This window comes from Corylus avellana, chromosome ca3, assembly GCF_901000735.1.
Source record: "Corylus avellana chromosome ca3, CavTom2PMs-1.0".
NCBI lineage: Eukaryota > Viridiplantae > Streptophyta > Magnoliopsida > Fagales > Betulaceae > Corylus > Corylus avellana.
Window position 1 is genome coordinate 28280294 of NC_081543.1, and position 17431 is coordinate 28297724.

The window sequence follows — 17431 nt, forward strand, 5'->3', positions numbered from 1 at the left end:
CAAACAGGAAATACTTTTAGGTGAATGTTTTCAGGGTAACAACTAGACACCGAAAAATCAGAAGAAAAAAATATATATTGAAAAGTGTTTTTAGTTGAAAACATTTTAAATAAAAAAAAAATAAAAAATAAAAACGGAATCTACCCGTTGACATTAGTTGAGACGCAATCCCAAATTCTTCATCTAAAGAATTCTTACTTTTTTTACTTGATTCATTAAATTTTACTAAACTCTATGTTAAGGTGATAATATTTAAAATTTTAAGAACCCTATGTGAAATTATTTGATAAAAAAAATTGTAAACGTCACTTTTGAACTAGAGATACTCAACGCTGTACATGTAATGACTACCATGTATCCTCAATGAAGGCCAGCATGAGTAAACCAGGTAAGAAATACAAGAATAAAAACAGGTTAAAGATAAAGGGTATTAAAGCCAGGAAATAAAACAACCAAATATCTTCCAACTGCAACATAGATAGGAATAAAGCATTGCTAAACGTGTATTTTTAAATAAAATTATTTATCCGATTTTGAAAGTACGTTTAAAAAAGTGACAATTCATGCAATGTGCAAATGATGTATTTTTAAAAACTCTTAATTTTAAAGATCAAACTACTTAAAAAAAAAAAAAAAAAAAAAAAACCCTTTTTCCAGGTTTTAACAAAATACTTAACTATTAGATGATGTATCAATGTATCATCTCTACTCCAGCATCCTGTGGTGAAAAGCTAACAGATTTCCGGTGATAATTTTTTTTCTTATTTTGTACAATCAATAATAGCAAACTCTTACAGCATTAAGTTTAAAGCAGCTGTTGGCCTGAAGCGTGTAAATAGGGACAGAGAACCAGCCATTCACAGCAGAAAACAAAGTAAACAACTACTACTATGACTAAGACAGGAAACAAAGACAAGTGTTAGTCTATTGAGCCTATTGACACCACTGCACATAAAAATACAGTCGAGCTAGCAATATGCAGAGCCGGCCGGCATGCCATGCACAATAATATTTTGGAAGTATTCTATGCTTCCTCTTGACCATGGCTGCTACTCTTCAAAATATTGTACTTGCATAGAGGACAGGTGGCATTAATATATAGCCACTTATCTACGCAGGCACAGTGAAAATGATGACCACAGGGAAGTTCTCTAAGCTCCACCCCATCATCATAAGCAGAAAGGCAGATGCAACACTCCTACAAATTACCATAAGCAGGATTTTTATTTTTTATTTTTTATTTTTGTAAGTAAACAATCTCATATAAGTACAAAGAGACGCAACCCAAGTACACAAGAAAAATGATCCTCTCCATTGAGCTATTTTATGGTCAGGATTTAATGTTGTTGCATCTAACGGTGTAAATAATGTCACGTCAGTTATATTTTTTGAATGGTGTGCCAATATATTGATCACGTGACATCATTTACACCATTAGATACAACGACATTAAATTCTGACTATGATATGGCTCATCTCCACTTCACTTAAAATAGATAAAATTCAATTCAAGTACACAGAGAGTATACAAAAGAGACCCCATATTAGGAACCATATGCAAAATTTCAAATATGCAAACGGCTCTTAATTAGAGTACAAGATTTTGTTAAACCACTAAAACCCAAAATAGGAGTTCACATAAGCGCACATATAGAACCCAAGTCTATAACAAAGCATGCTTAAAAAAACTAACATATTTCATTTTGCAAAATTATACAATCTATGAGGCAAAGAAGAAAAGAAAGAAAGCTAAACCTAAAAAGAAAAAAATATTTAACTACATACCGCATCCTCCTGCGAAAGAACATGTTCGATGGGAGAATCTGTGCCACATTCAGTCATTATTCCTCCATGAAGTCCTTGTACATCGCCACCAAGTTTCTCATTATCACAAACTGTTCGGAATTTGAACTTTGAAAGCTGGTCAATGTCTTCTTTTGTTGCACCTTCCTGCTTTGATAAAAGGTGATCAGAACAAAATGTCTTAAAGGAAGAAGAAAATCAATTTAAGTTACAGAATTTTAACTCCAATAAAATTTACCAATGGTCTTGAAGTTTAGTACTCTTCCTCCTTATAAGGGTGGCTGTCTGGGGTATGACCCGATTAATGTGTGGGATTTGTGGGGATTTTTGGGATAAGGGGCCTAAGGGTACCTCTATCATTTGAGAAAGAAAAAAAATCCAGCAAAAATTTAAAATTACTTATGAGCTGCATGGCTGTAAGAAAGCAATATTTCAAGTATTACCTTCCCATAAAACATAAATTTTCACATAAATGATATATTATTTAGATTTAACCCAAGTGATAAATCAACAACTATGCATCAAACAAAATAAAGTTTATAAAATATTGCAATTAGCTATAATTCCATATGGTACTTTCTCCCTGCCATGAGAACTGTGGAGAGTATGGTCATACATTCAACACCCACAGGATCCAATGTAACTTAGCAATCAGGAAAAAAAAGTTCACAAATAATATCGATAAAGTCACTTCAAGGAAGGTAACATAGAACATTGGTTTAATTAAGGACAAAAGGCAAAAGGAATTATGCAGCTAAACCCAATCAGTAGGGAAACCGCTCCCTTGAGCTGACTGGAGTGTTCCAATATGCAAACTATCATAAGCAGAAGTCAACATACCCTTTGAATTTATTTAATCACAAATCCTTCACTAAAGATACGAAGTCAATCACTGCCCCTAGCCTTTAAGTCTACAATCAGTAAAATATTCCAAAACACCAAATGCGAGCTTGCACATTGAAAAGTCTCCATGCACTTCTGCACCTCAATGATAAAAGATTTGGTTCAACACATTTTGTCATCTATAAGAAATTCTTTATGGAAAATAATCTATACCTTGTCATTCTAGCACAGAATAAACATGCAGGCCGCAGGCATAGCATACTCTGGTCCACATAAGTCGTTTCAAAGGGACACTTTAATCTCTATGTAAATTCTTCTTTTCCAAAAGGTCTACACCGTCCCTTTTGCCCTAATGTATGCCATCAAATTCACATCGCAGCACTAGACTATATTATAAGCAGTACATCATTCAATTTATAAATCTAAGATGCATCCTAGTCTTATTTCAAAAAGAAATGCTACTCACAAGTGTCAATATTTTAGCATTCTCAGCAAAATAACAAAGAAAATGCTAAGAGATTTGACAATGCTGAGTAGCATTTCTCTATTTGAAATGCAAAAGAATGTCAACCATGCTTGGGAGGGGTAAAGGCTATACCAACCAACCTCCATCTAATCTCTTCTAATGCTTTGAAGCATTCTTTCCACCTCATTATCTAGGATTTTGAGGCCATGAGTTCGATCAATAGCAAAGTTCCCCGGAACATTTTTTTTTTATATAAGTAATCAAAATATCATTAAAAAACACAAAGGCATAACCCAAGTACACAATCGTCCAGGCGGAGCTGTTCTGAAGTCTTGCAACAAGCCGGCGCTGTGTGGGGAATGGCAAGCCCAGAGAGGTGTAGTGATACTTCCGGTAAGATCAACACCAGTGGTCCTTCTCACCATGACCCAATCCTCACCGAGAAGGAGATGTTTGCATCGGTGGGGAGGCCAGACTTCACCAATGTTCCTTCCAAGTACTCGTCGAGATCAGAAAATTTCAAGGAACTTGTCAGGGGTCCTTCCCAGAACTCGTTGGCAGTTTTGTATCATCCCCGCATTCCAGACCCAACCTAGAAAGAGGTGACAAGGTCTGATTTGGGAGTTGTGTGTACAGTTCTGGTGCCTCCGATGCTACCTATTCTTCTTTGCAGTGGTCTTGCCCAGAACTCTCTTCCCCGCATGCCAGATCCAGCCAAGAAGAAGATGGCAACATCTGAGTCTGGAGTTGTGGATACAGCCCATTCTGGTGATACCCATTCCCCATGGGTACATTCAATTCCAGTGATACCCAAACAGACCCAACCGTTGGCACTTCCCCCCCACCCCCCATAGACCCAGTTGATCCTGCTGCTTGCTCTTCCTCGGGTTTGTTGTGGGAGGTAAGTCCTACCGGTGATAAGGGAGTAGATCCTCCTCTGTCTACTTTGTTTGGGATGGAGTTGACAGTGTTGGGAGGAAAAGTCAGTTTGCACCTGACTCAGATCCTTGCCAGGTTGTGCATCTTTTCAAAAGGGAGGAAGCCTTGTTGTGTACTCCCCTATGCTCTTATTCCCCTGCTGCAGTGGGGAAATCTGGTCGTCTCAGATCGAAGTATTTAGATTGGGTTGTGCAAAGAGCAAAGGAATCTCCTCGTGTTGTGGGGGTTTCATGTGTGGGCTATGAGGAGCATTTTATGGCATTTTGACAGTTATTAAAGCAGGCCATCCTCAAATGTTGTCGGGTTCCATTTCTAAACTTGGTAGCAAAGGCAATAGGGAGTTAAATAGGCTGGAATGCTCTATAAATTATATGAGTCTAAATTTGAGACTTCTAGTCATGCTAGTGGAAAGGAGAGGGGTTATTCAGTTTTTAAAGAAGCCTAAAATCTAATCTTGAAATGTGCGAAGTATAAATGCCTAAGGGGGAGAAATTTACTTAAAGAATGAAAAGTTGACATTGTTTGTTTTCAAGAAACTAAGTTGGAGGTAATGTCTTGTGGCGTCCCACATCACTTGGGTATGGAGATGGAAATGTACTTATATGTATACTTACACCATTCATGACAATAACATGTTTTAAAGCCGTGATGGTCATGATCCCATCAGAACTCCGTAGTTAAGTGAGCTTATACGAGAATAGTACCAAGATAGGTGACCTCCTGAAAAGTTTGGTTAGGAGGAGCCAAAAGCGAACAATGTTGTGTGTCATTTGGGGTGGGCCGTTACATGTCTCCTAGTGTAGTGCGTAGTTTGTGGGGTTGCCATCATGTGGATTGGTGTTGTTTGGACTCCAGAGGGGTTTGGAGGTGTTTCGATTATGTGGGATAAGAGGGTGGTGGAAAAGATCTACAAGTGTTGGGGGGAGTTTACCTTGGATGCTACCTTCAGAAATGTTGAAGATCATTTCACTTGGACCTTTGTGGGTGTCTATGACCCTAATTCTGATAGGGATAGAAGGCTTCTTTGGTATGAGTTGGCTAGCTTGTTTAGGCATGATTTTAACATCACCCAGCTCCCTAGTGAGAGATTAGGAGTAGCATGCTTATGCCCAACTATGAGGAAATCCTCTGACTTCATTTTTTATCAGTGTTTGATGGACCTCCCTCTTATTGGTGGCACTTATACTTTGGTCGAATAATTGAGAGTCTCCCTCTTGGTCTAGGATTGAAAGATTTCTTGTTTCTTCGGTTTTGGAAGCTCAGTTTCCAGGTTTGTCCCAAAGAAGGTTTCCTAGGCTATGCTCGGATCATTTTCTGATTCTCCTTGACTGTGGTGACTTCCATAGGGGAAGTAGGTACTTCAAATTCAAGAACATGCAGCTGAAGTCTGCAGGTTTTGGGGATAGGGTGAAACAGTGATGCGACTCTTATCACTTCCAAGGCCCTTTGAACTTTATTGTGGCCATAAAGCTCAAGGCTTTGAAAGTTGATTCTAGGAAATGGAATAAGGAGATGTTTGGCGATGTAGGAAGAAAGAAAAATATCCTATGGGAAGAGATTTGTGCTTTTGTTATCATTGAAGAGCAGGCTCATTAGGCCACGAGGAGAGAATGAAGAAGACAACTTTTAAGCAAGTAAAAGATATCCACTCTTATGGAGGAGGTGAGTTAGGGGGGACAGAAATCTAGGGCATTGTGATTAATGGAAGGTGATAAGTGCACAAAGTGGCCAATTCCAATAGGAGGAGGAACTCCATTGATTCCTTGTTGATTAATGGCACACTTTCTACTAATCGGGTGGGAGATCAGCGAAAAGATTGTCCAATTTTATAAAAAGTTGTATATCGAGCAATTAAGCTGACGACCTTTTTTGAATGGTCTTTCCTTTGATTATATTGGGGAGGCTGGGGCTATTTGGTTGGAGAGAGAATTTGAGGAAAGGGAGGTGTTGGAGGTACTGAAAGCAATGAATGGTGACAAGGCGTTGGACCCTGATGGTGATGGCGTTTTTCCAAGCTGGCTAGAATGTGTCAAAAGAAGACATTATGAAGGTCTTTTGTGACTTCCATGCTAGAGGTAAGTTCGAAAGGAGAGTTAATGCTACATTCATTGCCTCATTCCGAAGATTTCAGGGGTTGTTGATCCTAAAGACTTTTGTCCGATTAGCCCTTGCGTGGCATTTACAAAATTATTGCTAAGATTTTAGCAAATGAGATAAAGATGGTGTTGGAGAAGATTATCCCTAAGTCGCTGAATGCTTTCATCCGAGGCAGGCAAATCCTAAATCTTGCTCTTATTGTTAATGAATGACTTGATAGTAGAATATGATCTGGAAGTCAAGTGTACTATGCAAGCTAGACTTAGAAAAAGGATATAATCATGTTAATTGGGATTTTCTAATATACATGCTGAGGAGGAGGGGGGGGATTACGGTTAAAGAATTTGTTTCAATTTAATCGAGCTTTATTGGGTAAATGGTTGTGGAGATTTGCACATGAGAGAGATGCGTGGTGGAGGAAATTAGTGGAGATTAAATATGAGGTGATGATGGGTGATTGGTGTTCCAAGGAGGTAGGAGGGCCGTATGGGGTGGGAATGTGGAAAAGTATCCGAAGGGGGTGGGATGAGTTTAAGCAACATGTGCGGTTCGAGTTAGGAACCGGGTCTCGAGTTTTGTTTTGGCAGGATGTGTGGTGTGGGGAGGTATCACTGCAGAATTTGTTTCCCACCTTGTTCAATATAGCATGTGTAAAGAAGGCATGGGTGGAGAAGAATCTGGAGATAGTAAATGGTGCTATTTATTGGAATGTAAGGTTTATTCGGCCTGTTCATGATTAGGAACTGGAGGAGGTTTCGAAATTTTTCAAAATGTTGTATTCCCAACAGGTAAGGCATGGTGGGGTAGATAAAATTAGTTGGATTCCCTCAAAGAGAATTTTTTTAGGTGAAGTCATTCTACAAGGTGAAGATTAATTCAGCCACGGTGGATGGCCCGTGGAAGCTTATTTGGAAGAATAAAGCTCCTCCGCGCGTGGCTTTCTTCGTATAGACAACGGTAATGGGGAAAATATTAACATTGGACAACCTATGAAAGAAGAACATCATTGTGACAGAGTGGTGTTGTATGTGCAAGAAGAGTGGCGAATCTATTGATCACCCTTTAGTGCATTGTGAAGCTATTGTAGAGGTATGGAATATGATTCTTCAGCTGTTTGGTATAACGTGGGTGATGCCGGGGAGTTTGAAGGAATGCTTGGGAAGTTGGAGAGGACAAAGGGGAAAGCGGACAATCATGCAACTTTGGAGGATGGCCCCTTTGTGTGTAATGTGGTGCTTATGGAGAGAAAGGAATGCGCGGAGTTTTGAGGATCGTGAAATGGGAACTATAGAATTGAAGAAAAGGGTGCTCCAAACATTTTTCTCATGGAGGGTCTTGGGGTATTCTTCGCAAGCTTCAACGCTTGCGGAATTTATAGATCTATGTGCGTCATTTTTAGTTTAAAGCTTGTGTAGTGGGCCCTTTTGTATACTTCTTGTGTACATGGGTTGCGCCCCTTGCACTTTTTAATACATCGACCTTACTTATCAAAAAAAAAAACATGCTGAGGAGGTGTGGTTTAGGGGGAAAGTGGTGCTCTTCAATAGCTCATTGTAGTGCAATTCTTGGATTTTGTGAACAGCACTTCCACCGGTTCTTTTAGTAGCTCCCATGCCTAGAGACAAGGGGACCCTCAATCCCCTCCGTTATTTGTCATTGTATAAAGGCGTTAGGTAGAATGATTTCTACTGCAGTGAGTGGGAGACTGTTATATGGCATTGATATCTCTCATCTTTTGTTTGCAAATGACACTTTAATTTTCAGTGGGGCTGACCCAAATCATTTACAACGCCCACGGCACTTGGTTTTATACTTTGAAGCTATCTCAGTCTTGAAGGTTAATTTGGCCAAGTCATAATTGATTATTGTGGGTGTGATTTCCTATGGGGTGAGCTAGGTGAAGAGTTCAAATATCACCTAGTAAGCTGGTCCAAGGTTTGTCATGCAATCTCTGAATGAGGGTAGGGGGTCTGAAACTTGTTGGTGTTCAATCGAGCTCTCTTAGGAAAATGGTCATCGCACTATGTGCCTGTGAGAGAGAGACTTGGTCGAGAGTGGTGATAACTGATAAACTCTAAATTTGGAGGATGGCCCCTTTGTGTGTAATGTGGTGCTTATGGAGAGAAAGGAATGCGCGGAGTTTTGAGGATCGTGAAATGGGAACTATAGAATTGAAGAAAAGGGTGCTCCAAACATTTTTCTCATGGAGGGTCTTGGGGTATTCTTCGCAAGCTTCAACGCTTGCGGAATTTATAGATCTATGTGCGTCATTTTTAGTTTAAAGCTTGTGTAGTGGGCCCTTTTGTATACTTCTTGTGTACATGGGTTGCGCCCCTTGCACTTTTTAATACATCGACCTTACTTATCAAAAAAAAAAACATGCTGAGGAGGTGTGGTTTAGGGGGAAAGTGGTGCTCTTCAATAGCTCATTGTAGTGCAATTCTTGGATTTTGTGAACAGCACTTCCACCGGTTCTTTTAGTAGCTCCCATGCCTAGAGACAAGGGGACCCTCAATCCCCTCCGTTATTTGTCATTGTATAAAGGCGTTAGGTAGAATGATTTCTACTGCAGTGAGTGGGAGACTGTTATATGGCATTGATATCTCTCATCTTTTGTTTGCAAATGACACTTTAATTTTCAGTGGGGCTGACCCAAATCATTTACAACGCCCACGGCACTTGGTTTTATACTTTGAAGCTATCTCAGTCTTGAAGGTTAATTTGGCTAAGTCATAATTGATTATTGTGGGTGTGATTTCCTATGGGGTGAGCTAGGTGAAGAGTTCAAATATCACCTAGTAAGCTGGTCCAAGGTTTGTCATGCAATCTCTGAATGAGGGTAGGGGGTCTGAAACTTGTTGGTGTTCAATCGAGCTCTCTTAGGAAAATGGTCATCGCACTATGTGCCTGTGAGAGAGAGACTTGGTCGAGAGTGGTGATAACTGATAAACTCTAAATTTGGCATTTTGTGAGGTGGGTGGTGTTCTAATGAGCCTCTTGGGATGTATAGAGTGCGTTTATGGAGGAATATTAAGAGGGATTGGGGGAAATTATCTAGCCATACCAAATTTGAGGTGGGAGAATGGCTCCAAGATTAGTTTTTGGTATGGTATGTGTGGAGATATGGCTCTTCAAGATGCCTTTTTCATATTTACTTGGCATTGCTTGTGCGAAGGATGCTTTTGTTGTGGCTCACTTGGAGTTTTTGGTAGTCCGCTCCAAAAGAGGTTTGTTCATTGTTAGATCCTTCTAATGTCTTAGTTCACAATGATGGCTTTTGTTTCCCTTTGAAGAATGTTTGGTTGACTAAGGATCCTTGGGAGGGCAACATTTTTTGCTTAGTCGGTGTTATAGTTTGTATGAACGTTTTAGACACAAAAGGCGGAGGCTATTATATTATTCAACTTATGTTAACCTAATACAAGCATCCTATTATATAGGATTAGGGAAATACCATAGAGACTAAAATACCCCCAAAACCCTAATGACTCAAACCCTAACTCTTCTAACACTCCCCCTCAAGCTGGAGCATATACATCATATGAATCCAGCTTGGAAGATACAAGCAAACGAAAAACAACTAGAAAACATATTCTAACACTCCCCCTCAAGCTGGAACAGCTTGGACCACACAAGTTAATTAAATAAAACTTCAACGCCGGTCGAAAACTCGTTGGTAACTTGAACAACCATTTGATCGGTTCTCGCCAAAAAACACCAAGGCCGGTCGGATGCAACGATCACTTGATCGGTTCTCGCCGGAGAATCCAAGGCTGGTCGGATACATCGATCTTGGGATTGGTTCTCGCCGAAAAACACCAAGGCCGGTCGGATGCATCGATCACTTGATCGGTTCTCGCCGGAGAATCCAAGGCCGGTCGGATACATCAATCACAAACAACAAACAAACAACAAATTTTCACATGATTAACCAACAAGATTCGCCGGAAAACAGATGCTGGAAAAACAAAAAACTTTGCCGGAGCTTGGCTGGAAATATGCCGGAACTTCGTCGGGGCTTCAAAACTGGCTGGAAACACATAGAACAGGCTGGCAGTACCTAAAAACAGAAGAAAAACACTGAAAAACAGAACAGAAACAGTCACTGGAGGCTTGCCGGACCTTTGCCGGAGACTCGCCGGAGCTCGACGGAACTTGCCGGAGAAGACAGAACACTCCAGCCACTTCAACAACAGCAACTACAGAATCAATAGAAGGCCACACAGTAACGTTTCAACACCAAAAACATCAAATTGTCCGAAATTTTTTTTTTTTTTTTTTTTTTTTCCCGATGGCCGCTGCAACTTTTCTGGCCACTTCAAACAAGACAGAAAACCACCGCAGAACCATCCGGCTAGCATCACAGAAGATCAAAAACAAACAAAATATATATATATATTTTTTTCTCACCGGAAGGAGTTCCGGTCACCATAAAACAAGAGCAAAACAGCTCTACGGAGCTCTTTGAAGGTACTGCCCGTGTGGGTTAGCCCACACGGGCAGTGCTGCCACCAAGAAGAAAACTAAACTACCCAAGAATCGAAACAAGCTCTGATACCATGTTATAGTTTGTATGAACGTTTTAGACACAAAAGGCGGAGGCTATTATATTATTCAACTTATGTTAACCTAATACAAGCATCCTATTATATAGGATTAGGGAAATACCATAGAGACTAAAATACTCAACTCTTCTAACAGTCGGCAACCCTACAAAAGATCCTTGTCATGGATAATCTAAGAAAAATGTCTATCATCGTGATTGATAGGTGTTGTATGTGTAAAAGGAATGGAGAGTTCGTGGACTATCTTCTTCTCTATTGTGAAGTTGCCGATGCCTTATAGGATGTTTTCTTCAGTAGATTTGGGCTGTCTTGGGTTATACCTAGACGAGTAATCAACTTTTATGCATGTTGATGATATGCTGGGACGCTCAAAGTGCTACTGTGTGGAAGATGGTGTCTTCTTGACTCTTGTAGTGTCTATAGAAGGAAATGAATGACAGACGATTTAAAGACTGTGAGAGAACTTTGGATGAGCTTAAGTCGTTATTTTCTATACTTCATGTCTTTGGGACATCAACTTTTGTTTCTCCTTTAGTGATTAGTTATCATGATTTCTTTATTCTCTTTTCTCATTCTAGTTAGGTGTTTTCTCATGTATACTTCCTATGTATCTGGGGGCACTTTGCTCTTTTAATGATCTCTAGATTAATTATCAAAAATCATGAAAACTAGACATGAGAATATTGGGGAAAAAAAACTCTAGTTCCACCACCATCTACTTGTGGTTTTCAAAACTTCTATCATTTCTTTCTCTCCAAAGACACCACATTAGGCAAGACAGAACAACCTTCCACACTAATGCACTCTGAAGATTATAGGCTTTATGGTAAAAGTGCAAAACAACTAGCATCTTATAACCTCTATGATACATTGGGGAAAGACTTTTTGAAATAAAGGATAAGATCACCAATTGACTAAGAATGCTCCTCCTCCTTTCCCTTTTCCCATAATGCAGCAGTGTGAAAGATGATTATGTTATGTCTTTTGTGGTGTATTTGGAGGGAAATAAATTATAGGAGTTTTGAAGAATGCAAGAGGACAGTAGTGGATTTGAAGTCCTCCTCTATCACTTTTTCCCACTGGGCAACAACTTTAGACTTTCCTTTGTGTGCTTTCTTTTCCTGAATTTTTTTTCTAGTTAGGTGTTTCTCTTGTACACTTCTTGTATACCTAAGTGCACCTTATTGATTACTTATCAAAAAATAAAAAATAATTAGAGGCCAAACCAAAGGTTGGATAGGGACTAGGATCAAGACCTCTTCATGGCTGACTATTTTATCATCATGGGACTCATCTATTCAATTGAAGACCTTCCCACAGCAATCCACTCTCTTTATTTAGTTCTTCCATAAGTAACATTTGAGCTGGACATGTCAATTCACCAAAATAAATAGATAAATTGAGTGCTTCGCTAGACAGGTAATTGCAGGACCAACTCCATCATAGCTAATTTCCATTTACTCTTAACTCAAAAGTAACATAATGAGTCTTGATAGTATTATTCATTTAAAGAATTCAAGTAAAACTTAAGATTTAGATATATCGCAGATTGAACTGTTGGGTCCCTTAAATGAGTCTCTTTCTGGTTACAAATGTTTTAACCCAATATTGAACTGGTGTTACTACTAAGCCGCTAACATTGCAAAGAATTAGCAGAGAAAACATAAATTAGTAAAACAAGGCACTTATGGCAATGAAAAAGGAACACACACGAAGAAAGCAGTATAAATTCTACCTGGTCTGCCACAGCATACAAAAGCGCTATGATACATGGAAGACAGCAGCAAACGGCAATACCAATGACACATGCCAGTGCAACACAGAATACGACAAAGAACACGTCAAAACCCAAGAAAATTATACATAGCCTGCATACCACACATCATACTGTCCAACGTAAGATTCAAATACAAATAATGGTTTGATTTCAGAGAGTGAGAAAGGACCAACACATACCAGTAAAGCTGAGGGGAGCCATGTGCTAAAGCTTGACTATCTGCAGAAACCCAGTAGAACCCAATGATCCACCAGATAAATGAAAACATTGTATTTGCAGATTCCAGATGCTTTGCAACACTGCTGTGAGGATAAAAACAAAAAATGATGAGCACATATTCTAAACTATCAGATGAAATGCTTCCCAAGAGGATCAAGTACCAAATCATTAGGTACTGAAAATATTGGATATCATCTTAATGAGCATATATTCTTCTTCTTTTTTTATAAGTAATCAAAATTTCATTAAAAGATGCAACTCTTTTTTTTTTTTTTAATAAGTAATGATGCATTAAGAGGGCGCAAATGAGCGCAACCCAAGTACACAGAAAGTATACAAGAGAGCGACTAAGAAGGAGAGAAAGAAGAAGAGAACATAAAGAGAAAATCAGGAAAATTGATCACTAAGGGTGCAAGTCAGCCTGCAGTCCAAGTAAAAAGTGTGTACAAAAAGAAATGAACAAGGTCCTCAAGATTCCTCGACAAATCCTTGAAGCATTGAGCATTCCTTTCCTTCCATAAGCACCACAATAGACAAAGGGGAACCATCTTCCACACCACATCACTACGGGATTTTCCGCCCAACCACCAACTAGCAAACATTTCCTTGACACTTCTAGGCATAACCCAACACGTGTTGAACCGAGAAAAGGTAACATCCCACAAAGTGCGCACAACCCCACAATAGAGAAAGAGATGATCCACAAACTCCCCTTCCGATTCATACATGCAACATCGGTTAATCACAACAATATCTTTCTTTCGAACGTTATCCAAGGTAAGAGATTTCCCAAGGGCGGCTGACCAAGCAAAGACCCTCGGTGCGCCAAATACTTTTTCAAGGGAAATGGTTAGGCTCTTTAAGAGCAAGCTTCTCTGAAAAAGAGCGAACCTCAAACTTCCCTTTTCTTGAAGGAATCCACCACATCCGATACTCCCCTTCCCCACGCATCGAGAGCGAATACAAGAGCGAGAATAAAGAGGCTAAGACCTCCTCCTCCCAATCATGAACTCTACGAGTGAAGGTAACATTCCAAAGAACAGTACCATTTGAACACTCCTTGATATCCGCAATGGAAGCATCCTTATTATTAGCAATATTGAAAAGACCGGGATAAGCATCCTTGAGGGACATCTCGCCACACCAAGTATCCTCCCAAAATTTAACTTTCGACCTCAAGCCAAGATCAAATCTAAAGTGGCATTGAAACGACCTCCAACCCCTGCAAATGTGTTTCCATAACCCCACCCCATGCGAACCACGGGGATCTTTAGAACCCCAACCGCCCCAAAACACACCATACTTCGCCACCAAGATTATTCTCCACCAAGCCTCTTCCTCATGAGCAAATGTCCACAACCATTTCCCCAAAAGAGCTTGATTAAAAAAACGCAAGCTCCGGATCCCTAAACCACCCTCAGAAATCAAAGAGCAAACCTCGTGCCAACTGACCAAATGGAACTTAGGCTCATCATTGAGCCCACCTCATAAAAAATCCCGTTGAAGCTTCTCAATGCGATTCACCACAATAGTAGGGATAGGAAAAAGAGACAGAAAATAGGTAGGGAGATTGGATAATGTGCTCTTGATGAGGGTGAGCCTAGCCCCCTTGGACAAATACAAACGCTTCCAAGGGGCCAACCTTCTAGCAATCTTCTCCAACAAGTCTTCCCAAATAGCCAAAAGCTTGAACGAGGCCCCTAGCGGAAGACCCAAATACTTCAAATTAAAAGATGCAACTCATGTACACATGAAGTATACAAGAGAAACGCCTAAAGCATATATTCTGCAACCTCAAACAATACACCAACATGCCATACTCTACATGATACATTTTGGAAACGAAGTCAGCACCTACTAATTCAAAAGAAAATCAAAGGAATTGCCTAAAATCAATTTATAGATGAAACCACAACACAGAAATGTATGTGGTAAAAAATATCAAGTTCTTTTATCATACAACCAGGAAAGTATACTCTTCTTTCTACAGCATGTCATCAACCACGCACAGTACTCTTCCACATTTATACATTTCTATAAATAAATTTGAAAAATTATAACCGGCACAAATATAAAATATTGAACCTATCCCCAAAACAAAAAAAGTAAACATAGAAGTGCAAGGTTCCACAATATAAATACCAAAAACAAAGAAAAGTTTCATTTCATTCTACATTTATGAGTCTCCAACAATACGCAAAAACACTTTCATCCAAATAAGCCAATAAACAAGCCACTTTGAATACCTTTCGCATCTTGAAGATGCCAAAATCTCTCGTATTCAATCATGTAAGTAACCTTACAAAGAAAAAAATCATATACATAACAAGTGACCTATTAGATATTATCAAACAACTACACAACGGACTATAAAGCTTCAAGACTTACTAAACACCAATATGAATGCTTAATAATTAACCCCAAGGGGTTGGCCCAAGTGGTGGAGGCCTTGGTCTTGAGGTATCATCCCTTCAAGGTTTAAGGTTCAACACCTCATGGGTGCAAACAATCCTTTGGGGCCACACCCCCTTGTGAAAAGCCAGCGATTTAACCAGTTCCGTGTAGGGAAACTTCCAAGGGTGCGGTGCACGGAACCGGGGTTTACTCTAAAGGGGTGGTGTTGAGGTACCCCGACATAAAAATAAATAAATAAATAAATAAATAAAAAATGCTTAATAATTAATTCTACAATAAACATTTAAAAAGCATTTTCATCCAAATAGGCCAATATACAAACTACCACGAATCCCTTTTGCAATTTGAAAACAACAAAATTATCATCTATTCAGTCGAATACATAACAAGACACGATTTTTTTTTTCTTTTTTTGATATGTAACAAGACACAATTAAGATAACATCAAATAACTACACAACCGACTATAAAGATTTGAAATTTATAAGACACCAATGTAAATCCTCAAAATCCAATTCTGTAAAAACAAAATTACCCGCCGCCTTCCTCCTCCAAATGATCCGCCAACGTCACGTACTGCCCCGAAGTCTCTCTCAGCCCCGCCGGGCTCGAATTCCCGCCACTATCCGTCGAATTAAATCCCAGTGCCCGGCCCCGCCTCCGCCGCTGCCTCCTCCTATACTCGACACAGACGCAGACCATGTGCAGCACGCACTGCAGGGCATAGCCGATGAGCCAGAGCCGGAGCGGCATGGTGGGCGACTCGCTCCGGCTCAACACCAGCACCGTTGTGGCGACCACCACGAACGCGAAGTTCCAGATGATGTCGAGCACCACCACGGGCTTCGAGTACGCCCAGTCGCTCTGCCGCTCCTCCAGCTGCTCCGCCGCGCTCTCGCGCACAAGCATCGACGGCTCGCGCATCGCCCGCCGGCCGGTGCCTCCGCTGGCCTGCCGGAGGAACCGCGCAGCCTGGCGCAGGCTCTGCCGCTGCACAAATCGGCGGCTAGGGTTGGCCTCATCGCTGGACCCGCTCGAGTTGCTGAGCAACGGCGTCGTATCAACGATGTCGGATGAAGCCATTCGCGATAACAGGATCAGGGGATTTTCAGGTATTTGGAACCCTAAATCGGCGAATCGAATCGTTCAGCCCATGCGGAAGTCAGCAAGCCCTTGAAAATAAAATCAAGGAAAATGAGGGACCTATTGTTAGAATTTGAAGAAAGAAAGAAATTGTGGTTTTGAGGTCTGTGCGATAATGGAAGGTACCACCAAATGATCCAGATATGAATAAGAGGATTTGTGTGTTTTTTTTTTTTGTCTCAGGTACGGTTGCTCCGATAATTACAGCTTATCTGGCCGTTAGTAACCGACTGAGAGACGGTACAAATATCAGATTGTTTTTGTAGGGAGATCGGACGGTCAGGAACCGTTCGATTTAAGGTTCTTGTTGTACGATGGAGGTGGATCGGACTTTTGTGGCGCTGACGTGGATTTTGCGGCCGGATATCAGCGGCTCCTTATAAACGGCGTGAAATTTGAGAAGGATTGTTTGTTTTGTTTGTGATCCTCTTCTCGTATTTATTTAGATTTGATTGTTTTAACGTAAAATACTTTTTTTGAAAAAATATGTTAAAATATAATGTTTTATTGTAAAATACTTTTTGAGTTTTTTTTTTTGTCTTTTTAAAAGGTCTTTGGTGTTTTGGCTCATACAAAAAATAGCAAAGTCAAAAAACAGCCGACGACTACTAACGGTTGTCTGGTAGTTTAAAATGGTACATTTTGTCTACCAAATTACAATGTCAAATACACCATTAAAATAAAAAATAAAAATAAAAAAACTCAAATTCGAAAAATAGTTTATAAAATTTAAAAATTGAAATTATTTTCCAAACTAAATAAGGTTTTTTTTGTCAAATCAAAAAATATTTTTAATTTGACTATTATTTTTTTATTGCACCAAATACTGACAAGTATGAAAAAACAATTTTTTAAAAATATTTTATACTGAAACAAACGAAATCTTAATCGCGCGCAAAAAAAAAAAAAAAGGCAAAGTATAATCTCTTAGGAAAACAAAAAACTAGCAAACCCCACTCAACCTTGAAAGTGTTTTATTTAAGTTTGTTCCATTTATCCTAATTTAATGTTTTTTTGTAAAAATATATATTTCTTAGATAATAGTAGATAATATTGGTTTGTTTATTTTTATAAATTTAATAATATTGTTTGTGTCATGTAACTGATGTAAGGGCCTTTCTCCACCATCCCGACTCCCTCCCATTTAAAAAAACCCTATTATTG

At 39.6% G+C, this 17431-nt stretch overlaps 1 protein-coding gene across 2 annotated transcripts; it reads right to left on the reverse strand.

The window, feature by feature from the left end:
• Positions 1–731: 731 nt before the first annotated feature.
• LOC132173637 (E3 ubiquitin-protein ligase At1g12760-like) lies at positions 732–16443 on the reverse strand. Of its 2 annotated transcripts, none has more exons than XM_059585185.1 (5): positions 15660–16443; positions 12670–12789; positions 12449–12581; positions 1786–1950; positions 732–1198 (listed from the first exon to the last, which is right to left on the reverse strand). In XM_059585185.1, the coding sequence occupies exons 1-5, from the start codon at positions 16205–16207 to the stop codon at positions 1025–1027; spliced, it is 1140 nt and encodes a 379-aa protein (XP_059441168.1). In that variant the 5' UTR covers positions 16208–16443; the 3' UTR covers positions 732–1024. The 2 variants fall into 2 exon arrangements, with proteins under 2 accessions (XP_059441168.1, XP_059441167.1); XM_059585184.1 differs by having other exon boundaries at positions 12670–12792; positions 15660–16442.
• Positions 16444–17431: the final 988 nt, after the last annotated feature.